Source organism: Peromyscus maniculatus, chromosome 15 (genome assembly GCF_049852395.1).
Source record: "Peromyscus maniculatus bairdii isolate BWxNUB_F1_BW_parent chromosome 15, HU_Pman_BW_mat_3.1, whole genome shotgun sequence".
Lineage (NCBI taxonomy): Eukaryota > Metazoa > Chordata > Mammalia > Rodentia > Cricetidae > Peromyscus > Peromyscus maniculatus.
In genome coordinates, this window is record NC_134866.1 from 72,747,259 (window position 1) to 72,774,180 (window position 26,922).

General features: G+C 50.3%; 1 protein-coding gene across 1 annotated transcript in view; it reads left to right on the forward strand.

The window, feature by feature from the left end:
* The window catches only part of Lhfpl2 (LHFPL tetraspan subfamily member 2), a 159,672-nt gene that overhangs the window by 125,821 nt on the left and 6,929 nt on the right, over positions 1-26,922 (forward strand). The window contains exon 3 of the mRNA XM_042261643.2: positions 11,228-11,840. Within this exon, the coding sequence (XP_042117577.1) occupies positions 11,435-11,840 (406 nt within the window). The 5' untranslated portion in view covers positions 11,228-11,434. The remainder of the gene's footprint in view (positions 1-11,227; positions 11,841-26,922) is intronic.

Genomic DNA, 26,922 nt, shown 5'->3' on the forward strand with positions numbered 1-26,922 from the left:
AAGCCAGCCAGTGTTGAAGGCCAAGGATGCTGTGTGAGCTTGAGGATCGCTCTGGGTTGGCAAGTTGCTGAAGCTTCTGAAGCCATGTATTGAACTTAGAGTTTGCTCAAAAAGTGGGTCTCCTCTCAAAGTTGCAGTTGAGATCTGTTCTTAAAATATAACTTGAATCCTAACTCTGGTGGATTCTTTTTTAGTTTGTAAAGACAACTTAAACTTTCTTTGTTGATGGATTTGGATTTGGCGTTATCATTAGTGAAGAGTACTGGATAGACTGGCCACTAATTATGCAGTCATTGAAACATACCTTGTTTGATAAGCTGGGCGTGGATGAGATTTACACATCTGTTGTGTGTCACGAATATTTGTATATGCACAGCCAACATCCCAGAGTATTTCTGTACATTTTAGTGACCATATCTACTGGATTCCAATATGACATTTATATCCATATATATCATTATACTGGAACACTGAATTTTTTTATTGATTTTTTAAAATTTCTGATAGAGATGAACTAGTGGAGAGGAAATTTTAAATACATAAATAAGAGCCTTTTTGTGAACACCTTTGTGTGTGTTGTTCTTATTGCATTTGTGTTCAGCCGATTAGACTTGGGCTGCTTTCAAAAGCTTCACAGAGCTCACTGGCTCTTAGCAGTATGGACATGTGAGGCAGGCCTCTGGGGCCTGAGGCTGGAGCTTGTGTCTTTGGAGGTAAAAAGCCAGTATTCATGTGAATGAGAAATAAAAGACAGAGACCGTTTATTTCAACAACACACTCAGAAGTGGGTACCAAGCTGAGACTAGACTTCAGCCCTTTGCTTTCTGTTATTCCTTTTCATTCTACTACTGACTGCTCCGTCTTGCTACAGAGAAGCAGAAATGACCTCAGACAGAGAATCAAAGGCTTTTTAAAAAGAAAAGGTAGATGGTCACTAGCATTGTCCCTGGGTAAATCTCAGTTAGGCTCTGGGCCTTGCCGATATGGGTTGTCTTCCGTCATTAGGTCCAGTTTGCTGATACTGTCTTTGAGCAAGCAGGTGATTAGAAGTGTGCCACTCTACGAAGAGTTTGTAAGTGAACCTGGGTAAGATTGGTGGCTTTGGAATATGCTTGGAGTGTTTGCTCAATGGGGTCCAGGTCAAGGCCTCTGCGGTGTTGTAGGCTGCCCCCCCCCCAGGAAACTTCTGAGAGGAGCTGGAAGGTTGTAGGTCCTCTCTGTGGGTCATGCTGATAGTCTGTCCCCTTTACCACTTTCTTTTTTTTTCCCCCTCCTTTGTTTTTTTTGAGACAGGGTTTCTCTATGTAGCCCTGGCTGTCCTGGAACTTGCTCTGTAGATCAGGCTGGCCTCTAACTCACAGAGAACCATCTGCCTCCGCCTCTGCCTCCTGAGTGCTGGGATTAAAGACATGCGCCATCACTGCCTGGCCCTTGTTACCACTTTAGAAAGAGATTTCTGCCTACTTCTTTCATACCGGTCCCCTTTTTTCATGGCCACCAGGGACCTGGACCCTAATGCCAGGCTGCATATTAACTACTTGAACTTGCTTTTGTCCAGTATCAGGCAGTGAAGACAGAAGGAAGGAATTTTCATTTTTGCTATATTTTAACTATCTGTGTTTACTTCCAAATTAACATTTCTTGCTATTAGCAATTTTGAGCAAATAACGTGATATCCAGTTACTGCCGTAAGCAAACAAAGGACTGTGTATAAGGAGGCAGTTGTTTGCAGTGTAGTAACCTTTCTGAGCTGATGAAGGTTGTCTGATGAAGCCGCCGTTTCCAGGCACATTCTTCCCCTGACCTCCGAAACGACTGTTCTCTCAGAGGGATTATTAGGATTTTATGATGGAGGTGGAGAAGTAGGGAGTGTAGCCATAGTTAACCTCTACCTAGGGCTCAACTTTCAGTCTCCGAATGCTGCCCTGTGGTTGGCTCCCTTTTCTACAGTCTAGTTGTCTTTGCTACCTTCTCGTCTCCCTCTGTTAGTTGTTGACCTAGTTGTCTCCAGTCCTTAGAAAGACGCGGCCTGCGCCATGTTGGAGGCTGGCCTCTGGGACATCCTACAGTCTTGTTCTGTGCTGACATGTGGTACCAAATGGTCCCTGAGTTGTCTTTGGAGCTGTTCTCTTGGTGTGTGTGTGTCAGGAGAGTGGGGGGACGGGGTGGGGTGGGGTGGGGAATCCTTGCCCTTTCAGACAGAGCACACAGCACCCTGACTATGGGTACTAGAAGCAAACTTCTTAGTGGTAGCCCTGACTGCAAGGGCAGGAGGTGGCCATGACTGCTCCACTGATATCTCGGAAGAATGGGGAGTCAAAGGAAAAGCAGTCTGTTAAGGAGGTGGCGTTGGCAGTGACCCTAAAAATGCCAGCACTGGTGACAGCTGAGGTTGGCCTTGGTTACCATTGGGTGTTCACTTGATTCATGTTGCTGGGGACACAGCAGATAGAGGAGCCTCTGGTATCATAGCCGAGGGCAAGGGGAGCCTGCAAACTATAGATTAGGACTGATATGTGCCACTTGTCAACGTTAGAAGGGCCAAAGCCAACCTGTAGTCAGTCAACAGGGTGGAAAAATGCCATCCTCGGGAGACAAGGACGCGCGAAAAAACCGGGTCACCTTCGATGGGAGCTGTTGGAGAAGCTTCCAGACAGGGAGTGCCTCTTGTTGTAGCTGATCCTTAGATGTTCTGGTGTTTGATGGGGTTGTATTGACAGAGGGATTGTCTCAGAAACAACAGATGGCATAATCCTCTCTGTTGATCTTGTTTGGGGCTTGTGGAGTATCTGGGAGGGACCCGGCTGCTGGCACTGTGTCTGAACAAGTGGTGTTTCTCTCTGCCTGTGCACAGAAGAGGCCAGAAAGCCTACAGTTGTTCTGGAGGTGACGTCAGTGTTCCCTGGGCACAGAGCGGCCCAGCTGTCCCCTTAGACTGTTCTCTTGGGGTCATTTATTCTGGAGCGCCGCAGCTTGAACAGGGGTGCACGGAGCATGCCCTCTGCTGCGCCTCCGAGTTGCTTTCCAAGTTCTTGTTATCCCTGCCCGTGGGACCTGTTTGCTCTTACTTTCCTATTGATCCTGGAATGACACCCGTGGTCACGTTCAGACTGTGGCCTGATAAAGAATGCATTATAGGTAGAAAAATACCCGTAGTTTAAAGTGATACATATGTTACTTCATTAACAAACCCAAAGTAGCTTTGGACCCAGGGGGGCACAAGGGCGGCCGTGGTGCCTCTAGCTCAGGCATGCTTGGCGACTTGCCTGCAAGGTTGGCTTGCACAGTTGTGCCCTCTGACAGGCACAGCTGGGAACCCCCTGCAGAAGACTCACCTTCTTCAGAGTTTCAATGGGCATCTGTAGAAAGGGAAAGTTCAGAATGCGCAAGTGATCTTCACGAAAGAATCATTCAGAAAATAGGATAGGTGAGAGGCCCTGCTTTCTGGGGCCATCCTGCCTAAGGGACAGTGTGCCATCCTGGAAGAGGAGTTTTAGAGAAGCGGGCTGCACATGAGAGGGGTTGAGTCTGGGCTTCTAGAAAGGTCTGAGGGTAGCCGGGGCTGGTGAGTTAAAAAAGAAAGTGGACCGTCAAGAGAGCGCCCGGGTGCTCCGTACCCAAGAGAATGAGAATGTTTGGAACTGCTGGAGAGAGTGACTTCTAGACAGCCGAAACCACGAGAATTGCAGCAGGCAGTGAAAGCTTCTTGTACAGAGGAGAACTGAGCTGGGTTCGCCGAGGGCCAGGATGCAGGAAAATCATGTAGCCGTTGCCTACTGGTCCATCCTGATACGTGGAGTTTTCCATGCATGTACCGAGTGGCCCACCCCAGGTCACGAGGCGAAGATAGTTTGATAGAGATAAAAGCCTGTGGCCACACTTACAGGGCTCAGAGGCTAAGTTTAGGTGTGTGTGTGTGTGTGTGTGTGTGTGTGTGTGTGTGTGTGTGTGTGTGTGTGTGTGAAGGCCTGTGGCCACACTTGCAGGGCTCAGAGGCTAAGTTTAGGGGTATGTGTGAGTGTGTGTGTGTGTGTGTGTGTGTGTGTGTGTGTGTGTGTGTGTGTGTGCAACCAGAGTGGCCTCCAGATTCATTATCTTCTGCTCCGGCCTCCCAGTTGCTGGGATTATAGGTGTGTGAGCCATGCTTGGCTTAGGGTCGTGGTTACTGAAAACAAAAGCTAACGTCAGTGCATTTTCCAGGGGAAGCAGAGGCAGGGTGCACAGCCCTGTCCCTGGATAGCCCTTTCTGGCAAGACAGTTCCGACCCTCCTGTCATCCTGTTTCTCAAACATGCAGACTAGCAAAAATGGCATGGATTGCAATAAATGTCGTGTCTGTCCAGATTGTGAGACAGGAGATACCACTGGAAGTCAGTGTGGCGATGGCAGAAATCTGTTTTAAGTTGCACCTAGACATTTCAAGCTGTGAGAAGCCACCAGAGCAAGGCTCCTCTGGATCCAAACCTCTGACACCAGCCCAGGACAATTCTTTATTGTCCTTGATATCTTTGTATGACAGCAAACGGCATCTTTGAGTCATGAGAAGTGAATAGCATGAACACCCCTCTCCCCAAAGATGTGGCAGGCAATAGTGCCTCCAGACATTGGCACGCATCCGTACGTGGGTGAGACGCAATCTTCTGGTGAAACGAGACCCCAGCTTCCGTGTCTTTCCAGAGGGTCAGAGATGGGAAGAGGAGATGCTTGTCCTAGGGACTGGAGAAGTCTATTGGCCAAAGCAGGTAGGTGCTGAGCACATTCAGCTCAAAGAAAATGCACTTGCTGGTGTGTCTGACCCTTCAGCGAGGTCAGGATGCCTGTTTTTGTGTAACCAGTACGCTTTATGGGGTCATCAGAACGAGAGTTTGAAACGCCTCCTCTGATAGGATATTTTAAAATCCCAGACAACAGCAGCCTGTGAAGGTGCTTTGCATTTCATTCCGGCATTGACCTTGGGTCTGAAGGCCATGTTTGTGCTCTGAGGAAAAGGTCCCAAGCTGTCAGGGAGTTCCCTTGCTGCCCCAGGATTCGCTGGAGAAGGGCTGCTCGGCCGACAGAATCCCTTGTTCCCCTTAGCCCGAGAGCCAGGCAGAGGACAGGTGGCTGGCCACTGGCTGTGTCCTGATCACACTGGGTCACACACACCCTGGTCTTTTTGGTGGTCACCTGACTGCCTTCACTAAACTGACAGGATCTGGTGGAGGCTGGTTAGAGATGCAGGCTTCCTGCAGTTTGCCTCAGGAGCTTAGGCCCCTGTCCCCTCTAGGAGATGGGGACTGAGCCATCCTTCAGGAAGTGGCACTGGAGGGTCTCAGTCACTTTCAAAAACAAAATCACATGCAGTTGGCTTCATCCAACTGTCTCGTGCTTGCAGAAGACCTGGGGATGAAGGCCAATTTGCCAAGCCCTTGTGGGTTTCCTGTGTCTAGGCAAGATAACAAAAATACAAAGATAGACCAAGAAACCAATACAATCTTCTCAGAGGCACCTGGTAAGATGTGCCCCCCAGATTATATTTTTTATACTTATATTTTTAATTTAGTACTTTATTCTTCTACACTTACAGAAAAGCATCTTTGGTATTTCCAATGTGAACTACTTAGACTTTGTGCTTAGAAACCTGCATGGTATATCTTTTTCTGTGAGACTCCTGAAGGACCACCCTGGCCAGGGACCCGTACATCTTCAGTCCCTCAGAGACCAAAGCTGGAGTTGGGAACATCCTTATGGAGTCTGCCCTGATTAGGTTCATCAGCTAAGACTGGGTCAGCCATCTTGTCCGGAGCTCTGACCTGGGACCACTTCTCTTTGGCCCACTGACTTGCCACTTGTGGGAGTCCTTTCTCTTATCCTTGGGCTGGGTCATGAAACTGGAGCCCGAGGGACCCTGGAATCTCAGTAGGACATAGAACAAAAGGAAACACATCTTACTAATAGACCCAGAACCCCTCCCCTACCCCCAGCTAATTTTTTGAGGACTCCCTGTGACCCCAGCATTGTGCCGATCCCATGGTTGGGTGAGTAATAGCTGGCACCGTGAGTTGGATGGTGTGCTGGTCATCATTCGGATGCCCACACCGTATTTCTCCTCACTGTGGCTGTGGGGAGCAGGGCACTCTTCTATTCCGGGCCTGTGGGGACTTGCAGAGGCTAAATACTAACAGCCTGTCTGAGACCCCAGCTTTTCCTTGACAGAGCTGAGTTGGCCTCAGGCCTGTGTATGACGCTTTGAAAAGCACTGGACACCCCCCCACCCCCGTCACAGGGTCCCAGTGTGGTATTGCTTGCTGAGGGGCAGGAGTGGTAGGCAGAATGTCAGTGTCAGAGGACAAGTTTGTCCCTTCCCAGTAGTCTCTGGATGGCCTGAGGCCCCCGGGCTGCTGTTCATTTATGACCTTCCAGGTTGCAAGAAAGCTTTTCTCTATGTGACTTGTGTCTTCTCCATTCAAGTTCATACCCCAGGGAGAGGCCATTTGGGGTTATCTCCCTTCTTAGGTCTGCAGGTCCTGAAAATAAATTGAATTTTTATAGGTTATATATAAAACATGATTGTGTTACAAGGAGAGACAAAACTCATTTCTAAGAAGTGGTATTCCCTTCAGAGTGCCGCCCTAGAACTGTGACAACAGGATCCACCAAGGGCACCTCAAACCTGAGGAGCCGGCCTCCTATCTCTATAGATTCGGGTTCCCTATCAGCCTAGAGAGAACCCTGGGCACCGCGCGTAAGTGTATGTCTGAGTGTACGTGGCACACGGATAGGCATAACGTTGTTCTGGTTCTGAGATCTGGTGCTAGTGCTGCCTTCCCAGAGAGGCAAAATGGGGATCAGAGGGCGTCACCTCCAAAAAATGCTCACTGCAAGTGCTCAAGCTGAATTCCTGAGAGCCAATGTCCCATTTCTGTGGAGCAGACAATCGAAAACAAGTTTACGGGATACGAAGGAGGAGTCAAACCCAGGTTGTTGGGTACTCAGTAACAACGCAAGTGTCTTCAGGGGGAAAGTGGGAGTGAGTGAGGAGTCAGGGAGGAAAGAGTCCCTGTCTAGAAACTAGCCAAATGGGATTTATGAGCGTTGATTGAGTTGTGGCTTTAAGAGGAAAAAGGACTGTAAAAATGGAGCAGTATAGACAAGGCACTGGATATAAGGAGACTTTTTTCTTGGGTGGATTAGTTGTCTTGTCGCTAGGTGGGAAATAGTCTTATTTTAGGAGGTGCATGCTGAAGCATTTAGGGATGAAATATTAGGAGATCTCATTTGCAAATGGCTCAAAAAAAAAAAAAGAAAACAACTCTTGTGTATATACTTTAGATCAGGAAAACAATAAGGGGGGATGTTAACAGCAAACGTTGAATCTTGGTGTTGGGTACACAGATGCTCCTTGCCTATTCTTGCCTATGTATGTCTGTGTTTGACGTTATCATCATAAAATTGAAGAGCAGATGCAGGGTGGGTGAGTTCCCTGCCCTCACCTCATTCTCCTGCCGCCTCTTCTGCCAAGCCAGGGGTGGAGGCTAATGCAGCATTGATTGACATCCCGGCTTCCTTCCGCCTTCTGGGTGGAGGTGACCTTTGTCTCAGGGTATGTGTTCTGGTAATCTAAGAAAGCGGGCCATCGGGCACCACCTGGATCTGGTTTTGTGTGCACTTTGTTCTCCTGACAATAAGAACTTGGAAAAGATGGAGACCTCATATTCTAAGGTGCACACCCGAGCTCTGAACATCTTTCTTGTACAGTTAGAGCTTGGCGAAGACTATATACAGGATATAACGCCCTGCGACTGTAAGTTCCTCCCAGCTCTCTGTTTGGATGATGGATTATTGTCACTTCCTGAGTCATTCTCCTCTTGTGCCCACCCACCCCCCAGAGACTTTTGTTGGGGGGATCTTCATGACAATTTTGTAACATTATTTTCTGTAAGAGGTTGTCCTGGTGACCCACGATTATTGTGCCTGTGACAGTGAGGTTGGGTGTCCTAGACAGGAGATGTATGTAGTGGCTTTTTTTCCCAGGTGGTTTATGAGGGAGTGTGGGGGACAGACCTGGCAGTTAACAGCAGAGAGTGCCCCCGATGAGGAGAGGTGAGCCTGGGCCCTGTGGTTAACAAAGATCTATAGCTGTAGATCTATTTCCCCTTGACAGGGAGGCTGTCTCAGCAGGTGGCTGCCTTTCAGTGCTCTTAGCCAAATGGGGACATTTCACAGAACACAACCCACTCAAGTCCCCTGCTGCGTTCCCAGATTGTCCCTTGCCCAGCTATCCTGACTCTTGCTTGGAGCTGGTGAAGCTGCCTTGTTAGTCAGCCTAGAATATCAGGGCAGTTCACTGTTGGCAGCAGTTAGGGAACTTGCTGGGAGCCCACTCTTACCTCATGGTTCAAAACAGAAGAATGGCGGCCTCATCTCAGCCCTCCTGTTATGAGCATGGGTCCTTGTTTGGGGGGAGAGGAAGTGGTCTTTGGGTACAGATAGAGAAAGTGCTTTATTTTCTAAGCTGAAGCATGTGGATCCGTAAATAGCCCTGCCTTAGGACCGCTGTCCTAAGCCTTCAGGCCTGAGGTTTTACAGCCTTTCTCTTCAGAGATCACAGCCTCATCACACTCCTGACTTGTGGGGCAGCACAGCTGACCCTCGGCATTGCCACTGAGGTACAAGCCGCCTGAGAGCTCACGCCAGGGCCCTGCAGTTCAGCAAGGGGACAAATGTATTCTGAACAGCCATTTGCAACAGAAGAGGGACAAGGGCGAGAATGGGCTGGAAGTAATAGCAAGTTGGTTTTCCAATCAGCCAGTGTGTGTGTTTGTCCAGAAGGCTCTCTACTTAACAGGCTGGGCAGGTGCAGCCTCCCAGGGCCTCCAGGGAGTCCTCCTGGCTCCTTTTCCAATTCTCATTCAGCACGATCATTTTCATTATAAACAATCTCCCGTGAAACCCTCTTGTTTCCCCGAAGGCTTTTCAGGTCTACAGTGTTTATTTGGTAAGAAGTGCTTGGGGGCGACACCTGTTTGTGGTTCCTGGGAATCTTCTCTCTCCAGTTGAATTGGGAAGTCTGGCTTAGACAGGGCAGAAGCACCAAGTGAGATCATCACCAGGCAGGCTTTGACAGGAGCGAGCGACAGCTCCATCATCTCCAAATGGCCTGCGTTCAGTCTCTCCATCATCATGACTTCTGGTCTACAGAGCACCTCTGCTGGGTCAGCTCTTAGTGGCGTGGTGGTGGTGGTGGGGAGCTGCTGGGGGTGGGGCTGGGGGGTGGAGTTGGTGCTTTCACGGGCTCCCGTTCCCCTCTTACAACTGTCTCATGAGGGAGAGGCAGCCTTGCAGTTTCCATGTAGGTGGTTGTTTTAGTCAGGGGTCTGTTTCTGTTGCTGCGACGAAACACCATGACCAAAAGGCAAGTTGGGGAGGAAAGGGTTTATTTGGCTCACACTTCAGCATCGCTGTTCATCACTGAGGAAGTCAGGACAGGAACTCAAACAGGACAGGTTCCTGGAGGCAGGAGCTGATGCAGAGGCCATGGAGGGGAGCTGCTTCCTGGCTTGCTTCCCATGGCTTGCTCAGCCTGCTTTCTTATAGAACCCATGACCACAGCCCAGGGATGGAAGGAACCACCCGCAATGGGTCAGACCCTCCCCCATTGATTATTACTAAATGAGAAAATGTCTTACAGCTGGATCTCATGGAGGTATTTCCTCAGCTGAGGCTCCTTCCTCTGATGACTCTAGCTTGTGTCAAATTGACACACAAGACCAGCCAGTACAGTTTGAGATGAAGACACACTGGGAAGTTACTTATCCACACGGCCAGGCAGTATAGAGCCCAGATCTGAGGGATTCCGAAAGTTTTTTTATGGGAACACACCACTTCTCCCTTAGCCAAGCACAGCATAATAGCCTGGCAGTTTACACACATATGTCCTTAGTGTTATGCAGACTGTGTGTTAGGAATAACATCCCATGTAACTACTGTGACTCAACTTAAATACTTCCTGTTTCACGGGATGAGTACAGTCTCGGCTCACTGGAGTGTCAGCCAGCAAGCAGAGTCCTGGTGTGTGGCAAACCAACCGCCATTTTAAGCTTTGACAGTGGACTTTGTTATTTCCCCATTTCCCTCCCTCTCCCACAATTGCCTGCCTCACCCAAGCCCAGCGTTTCAAGGGGCTCTTTGTAGTTCTCATGGCGTTGACATGACCTCGGTTAATGAGATGCAATCATTCAGAGAGGGCCGTACACCCAGATGTCAGATCGGAGCTGTGTGATCCTGCCTGACCTTGGAGAGGGGACAGAGAACTGGGGCTGCAGGCCAGCAGTGCCAACCCCTGATCGAGGGTTCAATCTCTGAAGGAAGGTGGAGCCACTGGGGCAAAAGTCCTGTGGTAATGAAGTCATGTGTCCTCAGGAGCAAGAATGAGCTCTCTGTGATATCAGGAACAATGAGCATGTTGAGTCTAAGACCTGGGGTGAATGGAAACTCAGGCCAGTTCAAGAGATGCATTCTTCAAGGACAACTTTATGTTGTCAACAAGTGGACCCAGCTGTAATGATGCCCAGTTAATGGTCATCAGTCACCACTTTGAATGACTTTTCTCACGTCATGACCTCTTTAAGGCTTTTCGAAAAGTTTTTAACTAGCATAAATTAACTTCTCCAAAACAATGTGAGGAATGGATGGGAAATAAGCTCCGGCAGCAGTGTCTTGTCTGTTCTTTCTCCTGGGATCATTTCCCTTTACATTCTTACTCAGCTAGGAACCGAATGCTTGGCTGGTAATCTGATTTCCAGGTTGTTGTTGAAGGTCGTTACTCTCTGCCATTAAATAGAAAAAAAAAAAAAGAACAACTGGCGATGTTTTAGAGAACTTGGCTTGTGTGATAGCACAGCGTGGCCACTGCCTCACAAACTCTACAAGGGGCTGCCAGTCCTGCCTGCATCTGTCTGTGATGTTTGGCTGCTGGGGCCGTGTCCCGGGTTGCCAGTGCCCCAGCAGAAGGTTGATGGGAGCCAGATACGGTCCCCCATGGCCCGGCACTCCGTGTGGCCACAAAGAACGAGGAACAATGGCATCCAGAAAGTGCCCTGGGCTGGGAGCTGAGAGCTGAGCGCGGGAAGGTGGGCGGGAAGGTGGCGGGGCGGGCGGGCGGGCGTCCCCGGGTGGGGGTGGCGCGGGGCGGGGTGGGGCGGGGCCTGGCCAGCCGCTCTCACCCTCCTCCTCCTCTCTGGACATAGGTGAGGCCGCTGGCCGCTAGGACTTCCCACTCCGCATGAATGCTGCCAGACCGGGACCGGGACCTCACTCCTTCTGCCGCCTTGCACCGCGCGGGACTAGGCGACCCTTGCTGCGACTTCCTTCCCGGACCCCCTCGCATCTCACTGCTGTCTGTCTGGATTGACCCCTAAGGACTCCTGCCTCGCTTTCCCACCGTGATCATCAATATGTGTCATGTCATTGTCACCTGCCGCTCCATGCTCTGGACCCTCCTGAGTATCGTAGTGGCCTTTGCCGAGCTCGTCGCCTTCATGAGCGCGGACTGGCTGATCGGGAAAGCCAAGACCCGAGGCGCCGAGCCGGCGGGCACCGACTCGGAGCCCTACTACCTGGGCATCCTCTGCATGCGCACCCCGGGCATGCAGCAAGTCCCTCGGGACACACTGTGCGGGACCTACGCCAAGAGCTTCGGGGACATCGCCAGCGGCTTCTGGCAGGCTACTGCTATTTTCCTGGCCCTGGGGATCTTCATTCTCTGCGTGGTGGCCTTGGTGTCCGTCTTCACCATGTGCGTGCAAAGCATCATGAAGAAAAGCATTTTCAACGTCTGCGGGCTCCTGCAGGGAATCGCAGGTGAGTGCTGGGGTGAGGGGAGGAGCCTGAGCTGGGGACTCCCTGCGCGTGTTCCCAGCCTCCCCTGAAGAGGGCTGGCCAGAGTCCCTTTACCTTGGGGTCAGTCTTTTCAGCTGTAAGCCCCAGGATTGCGATCTGTCATTGCATGCCGCTTCTCCTTGCGTGTTTCCTCCAGATCTGAGTTGTTGGGTTTTGTTTGAGTAACTGTACCTACTTTTCGCTTTCCTCACTTAATTAAAACTGTGCGGGGTTGGGGAGCGGCAAATCTGAGGGGTTTGATCAGAACTAGTCTCAGCTGCAGCAAGAACTCTCTGTTAACACAGAAAGACATTGCTTTGGTTCCCGCGTCTACTTAAGAGGCAGAGAGGTTGTCCTCTCACCCCGGTGAGTTCAGCTTTGGGCCTGGAAGACTCCAGCCGGGAAGGGATTAGCATCAGCTGCTCCGGGTTTAATGATGTTTCCACTTAAATTGTCTCCTGGAGCCTGACAGAATGTTCTGTGCAGTCAGATCAGAAGATGCAAAGCTAACGTCCATTTTTCTGGGCATGTCTCACTAATGAGCTTGTTGGAAATGGGTGGAAAGCCTGAGTTCTTGACAGTGATCCAGGAGGAAAGGCTATAAGAAAAGGTCTGTGGGCCCTGGTTTCTCCAAAGGGTTGACCCAAGGCAGCAGCCCTTAGCCCAGGCTGGAGGGACTGCCTTTGGGCATTTGAGTTAGAAAGCATCCCCCAAATGTAGACGGAACAGGGGAGCACTCCCATTTTAAAAGGGGTACTGAATTTCAGCCATGGTATGTGTGGGGGAGCAGAAGTTTACCTCAGCCCTGGGCCCTTCAGCAGTGGAAACCAGCTGAGCCCCGGAGCCGGAGAGGTGGAGAACCAGCCGTCCCTATGGGAACTACCTCCACTCAGCCTCAGAGCAAACTCTTGAGTTCAGCCAGGCTGCTTCCAAATAAACAGATCAAATGACAGGTCCTTTTCCAAACAGCTGATAAGATAACATTTTCTGTTCTTCAGATCCTGGGGGAGCACTGCATGCTGTGATTAAGGCTGGGGTAATGGGCTGAGAGATGACAGAATCTTTTCCCCAGCCAGACCTGGCCGTCTTCAGGCACTTACTTGCCTGACAGGATCCGCTGGGCCAGGAATGGCCCAGGCAGATGTATGTAGACACTCGGAATCTGCTGGACCAAGTTTCTATCTAACATCTTTGCTACTAGCTGGGAGATCCACGTTGAGGCAGAGTACCACCTCTCTGTGCAAAGTGGGGAGACTAGACCACACTGGGAGGTCACCTTAGTGTTTGTTTGTTTGTTTGTTTTAATCTTGGGGTGTAATTCTGAGGAGCTCTCTGCCTTTGGACTCACGTCTGAAATCTGAAGTCTGTCCTTCCCTGTTTCAACTCCCAGAAACATTAAAGGCAGAGGGCTTGTATCCTTTCTCTTTTCAGTTTCTTGTCCTTGGACATAGTGCCTCAGGTGTCTGTCTTAAAACGTTCCTGAAGTATTCCCAAAGGGTTTTAAAAAGTCAATCTAAACACATAGCCTGTGGCCAGGATTCACTCATCCTCTTGAAGAGCCCTGGTTAGCCAGAAAGGAAGGATTGACATCCCAACCAGGTCCGATAGACCTTCCATGCTGAGAGACTCATGATGTGCCTTCCTTGGGAGAGCTCTTCCCCTGAGAAGCTTGCAGAAATATCTGTGTTCTGGGAAGAAAAAAAAAGGAAGAGAGAGAGAGAGAGAGAGAGAGAGAGAGAGAGAGAGAGAGAGAGAGAGAGAGAGAAAGGGAGAGGAAAGGAAAGGAAAGGAAAGGAAAGGAAAGGAAAGGAAAGGAAAGGAAAGGAAAGGAAAGGAAAGGAAAGGAAAGGAAAGGAAAGGAAAGGAAAGGAAAGAAAAAAAAGTGGATTTATAGCTTGGGGTGAGACATCTGGGCTCCAACACATCTCTTGTAGTTTGGGGTACAAAGTAGAGGCATCCTTTACCTTTTTTTGGTCTTGAAAACTATTCCCATGCAGCTTGTTTTGTTTTTATGTTTCTGTTTCAAAAACTTCCTTGAACATAGGCAATCCTCCTGCCTCAGTTTCTAGGCGCTGGCATCACAGGCATGGGCCGTCACATACAGCTTCACGGGTGGTTTTTAACCAGGGTCATTCCAGTAAACTCCATCCCTGAGGATGAGTTAGCCCAACACACCTTTTTATGCCCTTGTCTGCTGCGTCTCCCAACTGGCGAAGAAACATCTTTCGCAGAGTTCAGTGTGTATTCACACCAGTGAATTTTTATGACCCCTCTCCCTGCCTGCATAGAGTGGTTGGGAAGAGTTAAGAAGGTAGTACACCTCATGGGCCAGCCTGCTAGAGGTGGCAGTTCCGAAAGTCTGAGCTTTCTAAAGAAATCTGAATTTTCTGTCCACCCCCGTGACTCGGGCACATTTCAGAAATTCTGAGGTTACTCACGGTTTTAAGTTGGCAAGCGGCGGCGGCGGAGGGCCTTCCTGTCTAGCACTCTGCTCTCTAGGGGGCACAGGCTTAAGGTGATGTTCGGAAATATAGAAAAGGCATGCTTCTTTGTCCAAAGCCAGGCTAACAGTGCACCACAGGGAGATGGCTGTGGATGAGTTATTCTTCCCGTGTTCCCATGTCTGCTAGAGGGACTCAGGGGCTCCTCCTCCTAGGATGGAGGTCCACACCAGGCAGGTCAACCCTGTGTAGGCGGCAGGCCTGGTCCTGGAATATCTGGCTACCAAAGTAGCCACATCAGTGTGGAAGATACCAGCTGTCATTCTCTCCACCAGCCTCTGTAGGAGCATCAGAGAATGGCTGCCCTGAGGCGGTCCTCTACTACGCCCTCTTGTGGTCTGCCTACATTGAAGCAAGTGGAGATCAAGGAAGCTAGTACTGGGATAGAATTTCTTCTTCCTTCTTCCTCCTCCTCCTCTTCCTCCTCCTCCTTCTTCTCCTTCTTCTCCTTCTTCTCCTTCTTCTCCTTCTTCTTCTTCCTTCTTCCTCTTCTTCTTTTTTTTTTTTTTTTTTTGGTTTTTCAAGACAGGGTTTCTCTGTGTAGCTTTGGGCCTTTCCTGGAACTCGCTTTGTAGCCCAGGCTGGCCTCGAACTCACAGAGATCCGCCTGGCTCTGCCTCCTGAGTGCTGGGATTAAAGGCGTGCGCCACCACCGCGCAGCTAGAATTTCTTCTTACCCTGTGGCAAAATGACACTTCAAGAAGTGACTGACGGGACATAAAACTATGACATGACATAAGCATATTCCCTAGGTATACCTAATTTTAAAAAGTAAATAGTCCACAGGCTTATGTAGAGATATAAACCGTGAACTGGATGTGGTGGCATATGTCTGTAATCTGAGGACTTGGGAGAGGGAGGCAGAAGGATGGCTCATAAGCTCAAGTCTAGCCTGGGCTACATATCAAGACCCTCTCTCAGAACAAAGCATACCTTTAAAATACTGGTGTTTTGGCTTTAGAGTTACGTGTGGAAGATTCCACCTCAGTAGAAATTTCTACCTGGTGCTTTAAAAGCAACAACTCCAGCTAACTGAAAATGCAGGACTTGTTTCCAGGCTGGACCAGGAAGCTGATCATTCCTCCCTTCACACAGAAGACCTGGAGCTCAGCAGTCGCCGCGGGCCATCTCTAGAGTTAGGATTTACCTTACGACTGTGAAACACTGGCCGGTTTAGCCCACTTCTCTGAGCTCCAGGTCTGCTCACTTGGAAACAGGTGTAATCATAGCACACAGCTCAAAGCTGTTTGAGAATTAAACGGGACAATATGTTAGCAAGACAAGCATGATGTTTGGTGTTTAGAAAATCATGGTGGCTATGAACGTGCTTCTGCTCTCTTGCCAAGTTTTAGGATGTTTTTATGTTTCTTAAGGATTTCTGTGTTCTAAGGAATAGGTCATCTTTTACAAACCTTTGGAATTAGCCTATTGTCTTCAAGGCCTGTATTTTCTGCTCTGGTTCCTTGATTGCCTGCCTGGGATGAGGTTGTAGGGCGCAGGGGGAGAGCCGATCTGAGGTATTGGACCCTTAGATCTTTCTTAGACCACCGTTCCCAGAAACAGAGGAGTGCAGATCATGTCTTCCTCTCTCCCACACGCACACTTCCCTAGGCTCTCTTCCTGGAGGCAGTGTCCACACTTGAGTCTGCCTGCAGGTGGCTGCAGAAACTCCAGACTAGCCCGCACTAGAGGAGAGCAAGGCCGGGACTTGGCAAAGCCCGCGGCACACATGCGTTCAGATTCCTCTGGGATTCGTTACAAAAGCTGGGTAGCCAGCCAGCAGGCCTGCTTTTTGCCAGCTGTCTTCCTTAGGTTGTGACCTGGATGTAATCCATAGTGAAACCATAGAATGCAAAGATCCAGGTTTTCCATGACAGCATCAAGCAGTTTGTTTTTGGAAATGCATAGAGAGTGAACATTGAAGTCCATGGAATCCCCAGTGATTCAGGTTTGGGACAGAAGCCATTGAAATGAGCTCAGGACTTGGCTCGGTTGTGTTGGCAGGGACCGTTCTACTGAGATTTGCCATGAGGGTTGCTGGGCCTGTCTGTCCGCTGTCCTCCAGTCTTTTCTCACGCGCCTCTCTCTGTCTGTTGGCTCTCATAGTCTCGACTCCCTCCAGCTCTCTGTCTGTCCGTGTGATCTCAGCCTAGCAGGACATCCTCAGCGACCTGTCCCACCGTTCTGACCAGACAGACTACTATGGGCTGGCCTCTGCCTCTGCAGGTCTGCTGTGGAGGGTGTCATTCACATAGACTGGGCCATGAAGGGCCTGGTATGTATGGTTCTGCTTCCTTAAAGGTGAACAGAGTAGTCAAGAGTGAGGGAAGACTGGGAAAAGTGAAAAGGGGGTCAAAGAATGTGAGAGGACGAGGAAGGCTTGGCTTTGGTAACTGTGACACCTACCGCCTTTGTGGTGAATCTGAGTGTGGATGGTGACTGGGCGTGTGCAGCTGCCACCCAGGCTTTGTATTCATCAATGTGAGCGTGTGTAGAGGGAGGGGCAGGCATGGGAAACACCACCATTGCAAGCCACGCAGCCTTCCTCCATGAACCCAATTGTGAGCGGCGCCATGGAGGGCATGTCAGACGCCACGAGTTCTATCCAGGATTGACCTTCTGGAACCAGGGTCCGGGGGGCATGAGTGAGTGGGTATGAGGTGCACTGTGACTGCCGTCTGGGATGGGTGGCACTGCTTTTCTTCCATAGGGTGATCACAATACAACAGCAGCATTGGGATGGAGCTCCGAGCGCGGCTGTCCCGGCGCCATGGATACTTTTCTCCCTGTTTATTCATCCAAGGTCAGAAAGATGAGCTTGCTAAGGAAGAGGAGAGAAATGAAGTCAGGGACTTGGGGAGCAAAAGAGCCTGGCCATAATTTTACCCCTGAGACGGTTACCTCCTTCTCCCAAGAAGGTACTGTGACCATGGTGAGCCACTCCAAAGCTCACCAAAGAGAGGAGAATTGTGAGTACATGCCAGCTTTCCTTCTTGGTGAAAGCCAGGCCCTGAGGACTTCCGGCCGTCAATGGGGGCTCTTGAGTTCGCTAAGTAGATAGCATCTCTGTTATTAGTTTCATGCTTGAATCAATTAAGAATGTCACAGATTGGACCTGCAGAGATGGCTCGGCAGTTAAGAGCGCGTGCTGCTCTTTGAGAGGACCCAGGTTCTGTTACCAGAACCTGTATTGGGTGGTTCACAAACACCGTGACTCCAGCTCCAAGGAGAATTCAACTTCTCTGGCCTCTCCAAAGGCACCAGTATACACACACACACACACACACACACACACACCCTAAAAATACACATATTGAGCCGGGCGGTGGTGGCGCACGCCTTTAATCCCAGCACTCGGGAGGCAGAGCCAGGTGGATCTCTGTGAGTTCGAGGCCAGCCTGGGCTACCAAGTGAGTCCCGGGAAAGGCGCAAAGCTACACAGAGAAACCCTGTATCGAAAAACCAAAAAAAAAAAAAAAAAAAAAAAAAAAATACACATATTGAGAATGTAAAGCCAGTATTAAAAAAACTGCACATACTTGTAATCCTAGTACTCAGGCAGGAGAATGGGAAGTTCAAGGCCAGTGTAGGCTGCATGGTCAGATCCTGTCTAAGAAAACCGAGGGAGGGCCCTAGAGCTCAGTGGTATGTATGAGGCCCTTTGTTCTGGCCCCAGCACTGAGGAAAACAAACAGAGGAAAGAAAGACGAAACAGTGCCTGTCTGTGTCCACACACTCAGTCCGAGGGCAGAGGGGCTCTGTTGTCAGGCCAATCCCGGTGACTCGGTGTTGGGAGGTGACATCTGGTGTGTCGTGGGAATGACTTAACATCAGCACCTGGAGACCTTAGTGGGCACGAGTTCACTTACTGTCTGGAAGTTCTCACCCTCAATCATGTAAGGGGTTTTGGATCTTTTTAAGTGTCTTTGAGGGATGGGGGGGTGGGGTGGTTCCCAAGAGTCCAAGCTTAGTGTGCATGAAGCCCTGGGGTCAATCTCTAGCACTAAGGAGGAAAAAAAAGTATCTTTTAGAGTGACGCACTATTTCTTTTCATATGTATGTGCATGTGCCTAGGTGTGCATATGTGGACCACATGTGTTCAGAGGTCAGAAGAGGGCATCGGGTGTCCTGGAACTGGAGTTCCAGGCAGTTGTGAGTTGTCTGATGTGGGTATGGAGAACCAAACTCAGGCAACAGCAGGAAGTGCTCTAACCATTGACCCATCTCTCCAGTACCATGCACGCTTATCTTGAATTGCCAAACAGGAGCCGTCTTTTATGACTGATGAGTAAAATATTGATTAAATACTTTGTAAAGGTCTCCCAGTTACCCGCCCGCAGTTGATAATCAGGTTCTCTCTCTGAACAGGAAATATTCCCCATCACTGGGAGGGAATAAGAAATAAACTGGTTTGTGGGATGCATTTCTCCAGCTTGGAGTGGGAGCTGCTGCTGCTGCTGCTAAGTCCGTGCTGGGAGTGATCTAGGGAGGCATGGACAGTGGAGAGACCCCATCCCCCTTCTCCTCTCCACATACTCCAAGGGCATCTGATAACTCTTAATTAGTAGCCATTAGTTTTCATAATTACAACAGCAGCTTCCTCTGGGCGTCTTACTGTGCTCTGATTGTCGTCCAGAGAATTCGGTGTTGGTTGCCGTGTCCTCCCGTCCTGCCCCTAACACTAGAGAGCATTTTCTTGCCAATTACTCTACCATGGGAGTGCTGTTAGTAGAAAGAGCTAGCCTACTGGATACCTCTGGGGAGATGGAGTAAGCATTACTTACAAGCCCTTTTATTATTGTTTTTAATTATTAACATCCAAAGTATCACCCAGTTCCTCTTTTCCTCTCCTTCCCCTGTTATTAATCATATACCAAGTTGACAGGCAGACAGTACCGTTCCACAAAAACCCACCAGCCACCAGCTGACAGCCCATTTCCTTACTGGTAACCTCTGGCCCTCCACCCCCTGTGAAGCTATTACTGAACATCAAAACCAGGCCCTGGCCTGCCTTAATCCATAAACTCTCAAAAGTTTTCAAAAGCAACGCAGCTGTACGAAGTTTGCAGCTCGACAGTGAGGACAGAGAACTCAAAAGCAGCCTCCTTCCCTCTTACAAATGCCTGGGCTCCTCAGGTACCCCCCCGACACAGGTTCCTCAGCACATCCTCCAGAGGATTCCTGAAGAACTCTAGACCCACAGTTGCGGCCTGGGAACAGGTACCAGTGTACCCTGCTAAGATCCCCACCGGTCCACAGCAGAACACAAAGCCGAAGCCGATGTAGTGAGGATTCACAGAACCGAATATATCCATCTTAAAGAGTATTCCTTTATTTTCAGATTATAGCCTTCACCCTGTTTGTGTTATTTCCAGGGTCCTCAGTTGAGCAAAATAAATACAGCGGCCTCCCACTGGTTGGCTAATGGTTCCCTCATAACTTTTACTCAAAGCTTTTGCCTTTGAATTGCTTTTCAAATTCTGCCATTGTCTGTCTCTTCTTCCCAAGGCAGACTAGACACAGCCTCCTCAAGGCCTGGGCCTGGTGGCAGGTGAGCTTAATGAAGAATATTCCAAAGGCACTGCCCGTGAGATGCACACAGGTCATTCCTGTGCCCGTGGGAGGACAAATCTCAGTGGCCTTTGTCAGTCTTTGTAATGTCCACCCGGGACTGACCCACGAAAATGGCCCCACCTAAGGACAGGTGTTGACCCAAAGAGAGTCCTGGGGACTGCTGAATGACTCCTGGCTGTTGACATACAAGATAACTCGAGAAAAAATAATAATAATAAAAGGGAAAGCATAGAGGTAAATGATAACTGGCCCAGGGGTGCTCTTAACACCGACGTGAGTGAAATAGATGGTCCCTACACCACTAAACGTGATCTTCCTCTGCTGTACACACACACACACACACACACACACACACACACACACACACACACACACACACACACACACACACCTCTGTGCATTGCACTGTCCTCAGGCTGCTGAGCAGAGGTGGTCATTTGCTCTTGCCTGGCCCCCTGGGAAGTCTTTCTGACCCCAAGCTCCTGCTATTCCTTGGGACCCTTCCCCTGCCCCTTCTTATGGCACCGTCTGTCTGTCTGCCCCGTCATTTCCCCCACAGCTCCCCCCACCCCCCACCGCTCCCCTCTCAGAGTGCCCTGGCCCTCCTGCAGCAGCCAGGCATAGCTAGAAAGTTTCTGAGTTTTGTGGTTAATGTGAGACTGGCCTCTAGATAACTGAAAATCAATTCCATTTAACTGACTGCCTTTTTCTCTGTGCCTCTCAACAAAGAGCCCTTTCCTGTAGTCGGGGAAAAGGACTTCCATACAAGAAAGAGGCCAGCCAATGGTTTGGCCCCGACACAGGCTTCCTTTTGGCCCAAACTCCCCACCTCCGGGGTTCATGTTATCGGCTGAAAAAGCCTTCCTCCAACTATTTCAAGAACTTGGCAAGAACTTTCCACGATGGCTTCGTGTCACAGCGCAGTGAAATCTTACTATTCTACTTTTCATTCATCCATTCAGCGAGCAAATACTCACTAAGCCTATATCACACATCAGATACTGTTTCAGGCCACTGGGACACAAATGAAGTGGCAGACAGTTCTTGCCCATGTGGGATTGGTATTCAAGCTGGCAGAGACGGGAAATAAACGACGTAAGTAAACTGTGTAGGACGCTAATGGCTATAATGGGTAAAACAGCCTAGGCTTGTGAAAAAAACCAGGAGTACCCTGGTGTAGTGAGGAGAAACTGCCCAGGTCGGACGGGTCATCAAGTAGGAGTCACTGAGGAGATAAGGCTAACTAATGCCTTGGAGAGGAAGAGAAAATTGACCTGGAGGTAATTCAGAGAAAGAGCACTCCAGGCAATCAGCAAGGCTAACATAAGGTCAGCGGGTGTTCCTGGAACTAATGTATGAGTGACCAAGAGATGAGTCAGTGACACCAAGGTTTCTGCGCTGAGCAGGCGTAAGAGTTGAACTTGAGTTTGTGCAGGTGGAGTTGGTAAGTTGAGGCACAAGAGTTCAGGTTCGGCCAGTAGTCTCGTGTTCCTTATCAGACGTCCACACCTGCAGCCGGATGTGCAGAGCTGAAGCCCAGACCTGCAGGCGGGAGAATGGGCAGTATTTAGAGTGGCAGGACCATGTGGCACTCAGCATGTGGATTTGGGGAAGGCCTGGAAGGAAGTACAGCGGCCTGGAAGAGAAAAGCCAGAGCAGCTTCCGGTGTGGAGGACACTGACCCAGGACTCAAATTGCGGGTGGGAATCCCGGTCCTGTCTTGGTTGGCTCTTTAATTGTTACTGACAGCTCTTGCCGAATTTGGCTGTTGAAGGGAACACCTCTCACAGGCTTCGGACAACTTCCGAGCAGTGTCCCAGAATGGAACGGGTTTCGGGAGGTCAGTCACTTCCTTGGTTGACTTGATTCGTGTTTGATGGTCACATGGGCTGAGGGACCCAGAATGATGGGCTTCTGCTGTTGTGTGGTGGTGAGCTGAGCTGAGTCAGCATAGACCAGGCCTGAAGCTTTCTTTAGGTCTCAAGTCCAGAGGGAAAACGCCACAGTAGATCCCCACCACACCTCTGTGTTTCTTCAGAGACATTGGACAGGGGATGGCTGTTTGATGGTATTAGATGGTCTGCTGTGTTCCAGCTGATGGCTATTTCAGAGTCTGAAATGCCATGAACTTTTGACCACCGATACTCAGTGTTAACCATGACATACTCAGCAGGTTTATTTATGATGGGAACCCAATGATGATGTCTCATTAGGACACTGAGTCACTTAACAAACATTTATGAGCATGTGTCGCTTGTGTGTAAGATATGGAAGGTTCCAGAAGGAATAAAACCTTTATATACTCAGGCAGCCCAGAGGCCCACACCAGAGACTACGCTCTCTCCAGGGCTGAGAGCAATGACTTACACTTGGTAACTTGGGGTATAGAAGTTGAATAACTGAAGATAACAGTGTGAGAAAAGGCTAAAAGGGAGGTCCACAGGGCAGCGGAGAATAGAGAAGTCGTCCTAACAGGAAGTGGTGACATTTGGAGTACGATGATGGGGACATTTCTAGGCAGATGTTGAGTGCACAAGAGTGCCTTGTCTGGGAAATGGCAACCTACATGGTCTGATCCAGTTCTTGACTGTCTCTGGCCCAGAGGTGCTGAAAGACTATGAAACTCAGTGATACCTGCTACACACACACAGGCATATGCGCTCTCGCGCTCTCTCTCTCTCTCTCTCTCTCTCTCTCTCTCTCTCTCTCTCTCCCTCTCCCTCTCCCTCTCCCTCTCCCTCTCCCTCTCCCTCTCCCTCTCCCTCTCTCTTTCTCCCTCCCTCTCCACACACACACACACACACACACACACCATGACCCTCAACAACGTGGGCAACCATGCAAGGACAAGCCCCGAGTGTGTACTCACTGGCGTCCCCTTGTCCATCCTTCTCTGGAGACTTTAGGGTGCCCAGTAGCTTCACAATCTCTGGATTATGACTAAGAGGAAGTGGTCAGTGCTCTGTCTCACTGTGATGCTCCACAGGTAGCCGACTTTCATTCCTGCTCTTAGAAAATGTACTCCGGCAAACAGGTCTCTAGACAGTTTGTGGTGTTCCGTGCGGAGGCCATCTGAGGAGCAGGGGATGTCACGTGGGGATTCAGCTTGTACAGACAGACGTTCCAGAGGGCAGGCCTGCAGTGTTCACTGTTGGGCGGGGGAAATCGCCCCTGTGTAAGCAGTGGGTGATCCACAAAGAGAAGGCTGGGCCTGGCTCCCTGACCTGCCATTGGTGGGGCAGTGCCGTGGATATCGCTCTATATAAATAAAACACTGATGGCCAGTGACCAGGCAGGAAGTATAGGCGGGACAAGGAGAGAGAATTGGGGAAACAGGAAGAAGTGGGGAGAGACACTGCAGCCACCGCCAGGACAAGCAGCATGTAAAGACTCTGGTAAGCCACCAGCCACGTGGCAAGGTATAGATTTATAAAAATGGGTTAATTTAAGATAAAAGAACAGTTAGCAGGAAGCCTGCCACGGCCATACAGTTTATAAGTGATATAAGCGTCTGAGTGATTATTTTATACGTGGGTTGTGGGACTGCGGGGCTTGGGGAACCTGGAGAGAAGCCCTCCAGCAACAGGGCAGTGTGACGCTATGTGACTGGTCGGAAGGGGGGTGTCAACGAGGCGAAGGAGAGGCTGTCAGATTGCCACCAAGCCGCCCCTTCCTCCGCTGTGCGCCACACTCTGGTCGCCTGTGCCTTGCACTCCATACTCACCGAGCCTGAGTGGCTGTCTTCAGACTCGGTGCAGGAGTGCTCCTCACAGGGGTGCTCCTCACAGGAGTGCTCCTCACAGGAGTGAGTGCTCCTCACAGGGGTGCTCCTCACAGGAGTGAGTGCTCCTCACAGGAGTGAGTGCTCCTCACAGGAGTGAGTGCTCCTCACAGGAGTGAGTGCTCCTCACAGGGGTGCTCCTCACAGGAGTGCTCCTCACAGGGGTGCTCCTCACAGGGGTGCTCCTCACAGGAGTGCTCCTCACAGGGGTGCTCCTCACAGGGGTGCTCCTCACAGGGGTGCTCCTCACAGGAGTGCTCACTCCTCACAGGAGTGCTCGCTCCTCACAGGAGTGCTCCTCACAGGGGTGCTCCTCACAGGGGTGCTCCTCACAGGGGTGCTCCTCACAGGGGTGCTCCTCACAGGGGTGCTCCTCACAGGGGAGCTCCTCACAGGGGTGCTCCTCACAGGAGTGCTCCTCACAGGAGTGAGTGCTCCTCACAGGGGTGCTCCTCACAGGAGTGAGTGCTCCTCACAGGGGTGCTCCTCACAGGAGTGAGTGCTCCTCACAGGGGTGCTCCTCACAGGAGTGAGTGCTCCTCACAGGGGTGCTCCTCACAGGAGTGCTCCTCACAGGAGTGAGTGCTCCTCACAGGGGTGCTCCTCACAGGAGTGCTCCTCACAGGGGTGAGTGCTCCTCACAGGAGTGAGTGCTCCTCACAGGGGTGCTCCTCACAGGAGTGCTCCTCACAGGCAACAGTGCCCCGTCTTTCCACAGTCAAGTACGGGAAAGGCCGAAAACCATTTTCCTCCCACCTGAGCGGTCTGATTGAAATTTACACTTGACAGCCTGTGTTCAGTTCCAGGCGGACGTAAGGAAATTTCCTAAGACGCCACTCTGCAGCTGGTCTTCTCTCGGCCAGTGTCGATGAGGACGCAGGGCTGTGGCTTTACACTTCTTGTGTGTTTCGTTTGATTTTAGCATCTTCTGTACCTTGGGCAGTGTTAAGGCACGGTTGGTACTTTCCTGGGGCCCACGCTCTAACTGAGTTTAAACCCAGGAAAACTGCCAAGAAGATGTGACTAAGACAGCTGAGGGTATAGTGGAGGAGGGGGTCACCCTGGGTGTCCCATCAGGACAGCCAACAGTGAGGTGGTTAGGACTCTGTCTCCAGCCTGAGGCGGCATCTGAGTAGTTGTTCAGGGAACTAACCACCACTTCCTCTCCACTTTTATTGCCTCCCAGCAGGAAGTTTGAGCCATGCACTGTGGTGGCCAGTGGCCGGCAGATGCCACCATCTTCTTACCCTCTTGTCCTGTGGACTGGGAGGCTGTTAGCAGGAAAGGAGACAGGATAAGGACTTCCTTTAGTTATCATGAAAATGGAACCTTCTAGGACACCGTCCTGTTAGGTCTAGCCACAGCACAGGTCCCCAACAGGCGAGAGCTTTCCATGCTGGCCACGGTCTTCAGCTGCTGGCCACATTCATTCTCTCTGCCACTTCTTCTTCCTGGTCTTGCCACAGCCCAACCAGGTACCATGTTAAGGTTCTAGTCAGAAGAAAGCAAGTGGACATTCTCCATTGCCCTTCACAACTCCAAACGTACTGTGACCAAGGGACACTTGCGAGGGCCCGGGGACCCCTGCCACGGCAGCTGCTGTCATCCCGAGGACAGTGGGAACCCAGGGCTATGCTCACCACACTGGCTCTTGTTGGGAACAGCCAAGTGTGGCACTCATGTGACGGGACCAGTACCAGAAGCACCGACTTTCTGGAATTTCTTGGTATAAAGGGTCTTACATAAACCCAGAGAAACGACAATTGGTTTTGTTTTTGCTTTTTTTTTTTTTTGAGACAGGGTTTCTCTGTGTAACAGTCCTGGCTGTCCTGGAACTCACTGCAGACCTGGCTCAAACGGGCCTCAAACTCAGAGAGATCCCCCTGCCTCTCTGCCTCCCAAGTGCTAGGATTAAAGATGTGCACTACCACACACGGCTGACAATTGGGATTTTAAAAGTTTGTGTGTGTGTGTATATGAGAGAGACAGACAGACAGACACAGAGAGAATATGAATGTGTATATGAATGTGTGTATGTTAGGAGTTCCCTGAAGGACCATTGTCCCTCAAGCAGACCTAATTCTTCTGTTTTCATGGCCCTGGCCACGTTACTGACGATTCTGCTGAGTAAAGGCCCACCAGCCAGGCAGAGCGGGCAGAGCGGCCCCTCCCACTGGCACGCTGAGGAGCCCCACTCTGGTCTGGCCACCACCCAGCCAGGCACCGGGCCTCTCTGAGCCAGGCTGGGGGAAGAGGCGGAAGCTGCTGCTGCTGCATACTTCATGTGCTTCCGGTGGATACACCACAGCCCACTTTAAATCACCCTCCTGTGTAGACTCTTCTCTGATCCTATATCCTGGCTGAGGCTTTGATAGATTCGAGCCTGACACCCTTCTGTGATAAGGTTTCCTGCCACCTTTATTCATAAATTAAGTCAGTAGCAACCACGAGGCTCGCAAATGGCCTGTAGTGAAGGGAACCACACCTGCACTAAGGAAAGGAAAGACATATTTCCTGGCTGGGCTTGGCAGGCTGCAAAGGGGGGCTTTGATGGTATTAAAGGAAAGATATCTTTAAAAAAAAAAAAATTTGTTATGTATACAGTGTTCTGCCTGCATGTATGCCTACACACCAGAAGAGGGCACCAGATCATTACAGATGGTTGTGAGCCACCATGTGGTTGCTGGGAATCAAACCTAAGACCTCTGAAAGAACAGCCAGTGCTCTTAACCTCTGAGCCATCTCTCCAGCCTGGAAAGACATCTTTTTTTTAACTGTTTTCTTAATAGGATCTCATCAGCCACATTAATACATTTTGTATGCTTTCCAGTGAGTCTGAGCCTAGAACAGGGTACCAAACGCAATGTGCAATTGATGGTTAATCGGAACACTTCAGTCTTCTGTGCGGAAGAGCAGCCCTTGTCTCGGGCCTGCACCTGGAGCCTGCCAGAGCCTTCCAGCACCTGCTAGAAGAGGTGCTGTGAGCCAGCATGGAGACCATAAAAGGTTCAGCAGTGGTGTGTGGCTTCTCGGGGCGGCCACTTAGGACCTGGAGGGAGGTCACTGTCCAGATCTCCTCGGTGACTTGTGGGAGGCTTCCTTAAGTAAACAGTGGGTTTCTTCGGGATTGACTGGGGTTTCTTAGTTGCTTTGGAAGCATTTAAGAACTAGGAAAGGGATGTTAGGTCTCCACCCAGCAAAGCTCTAT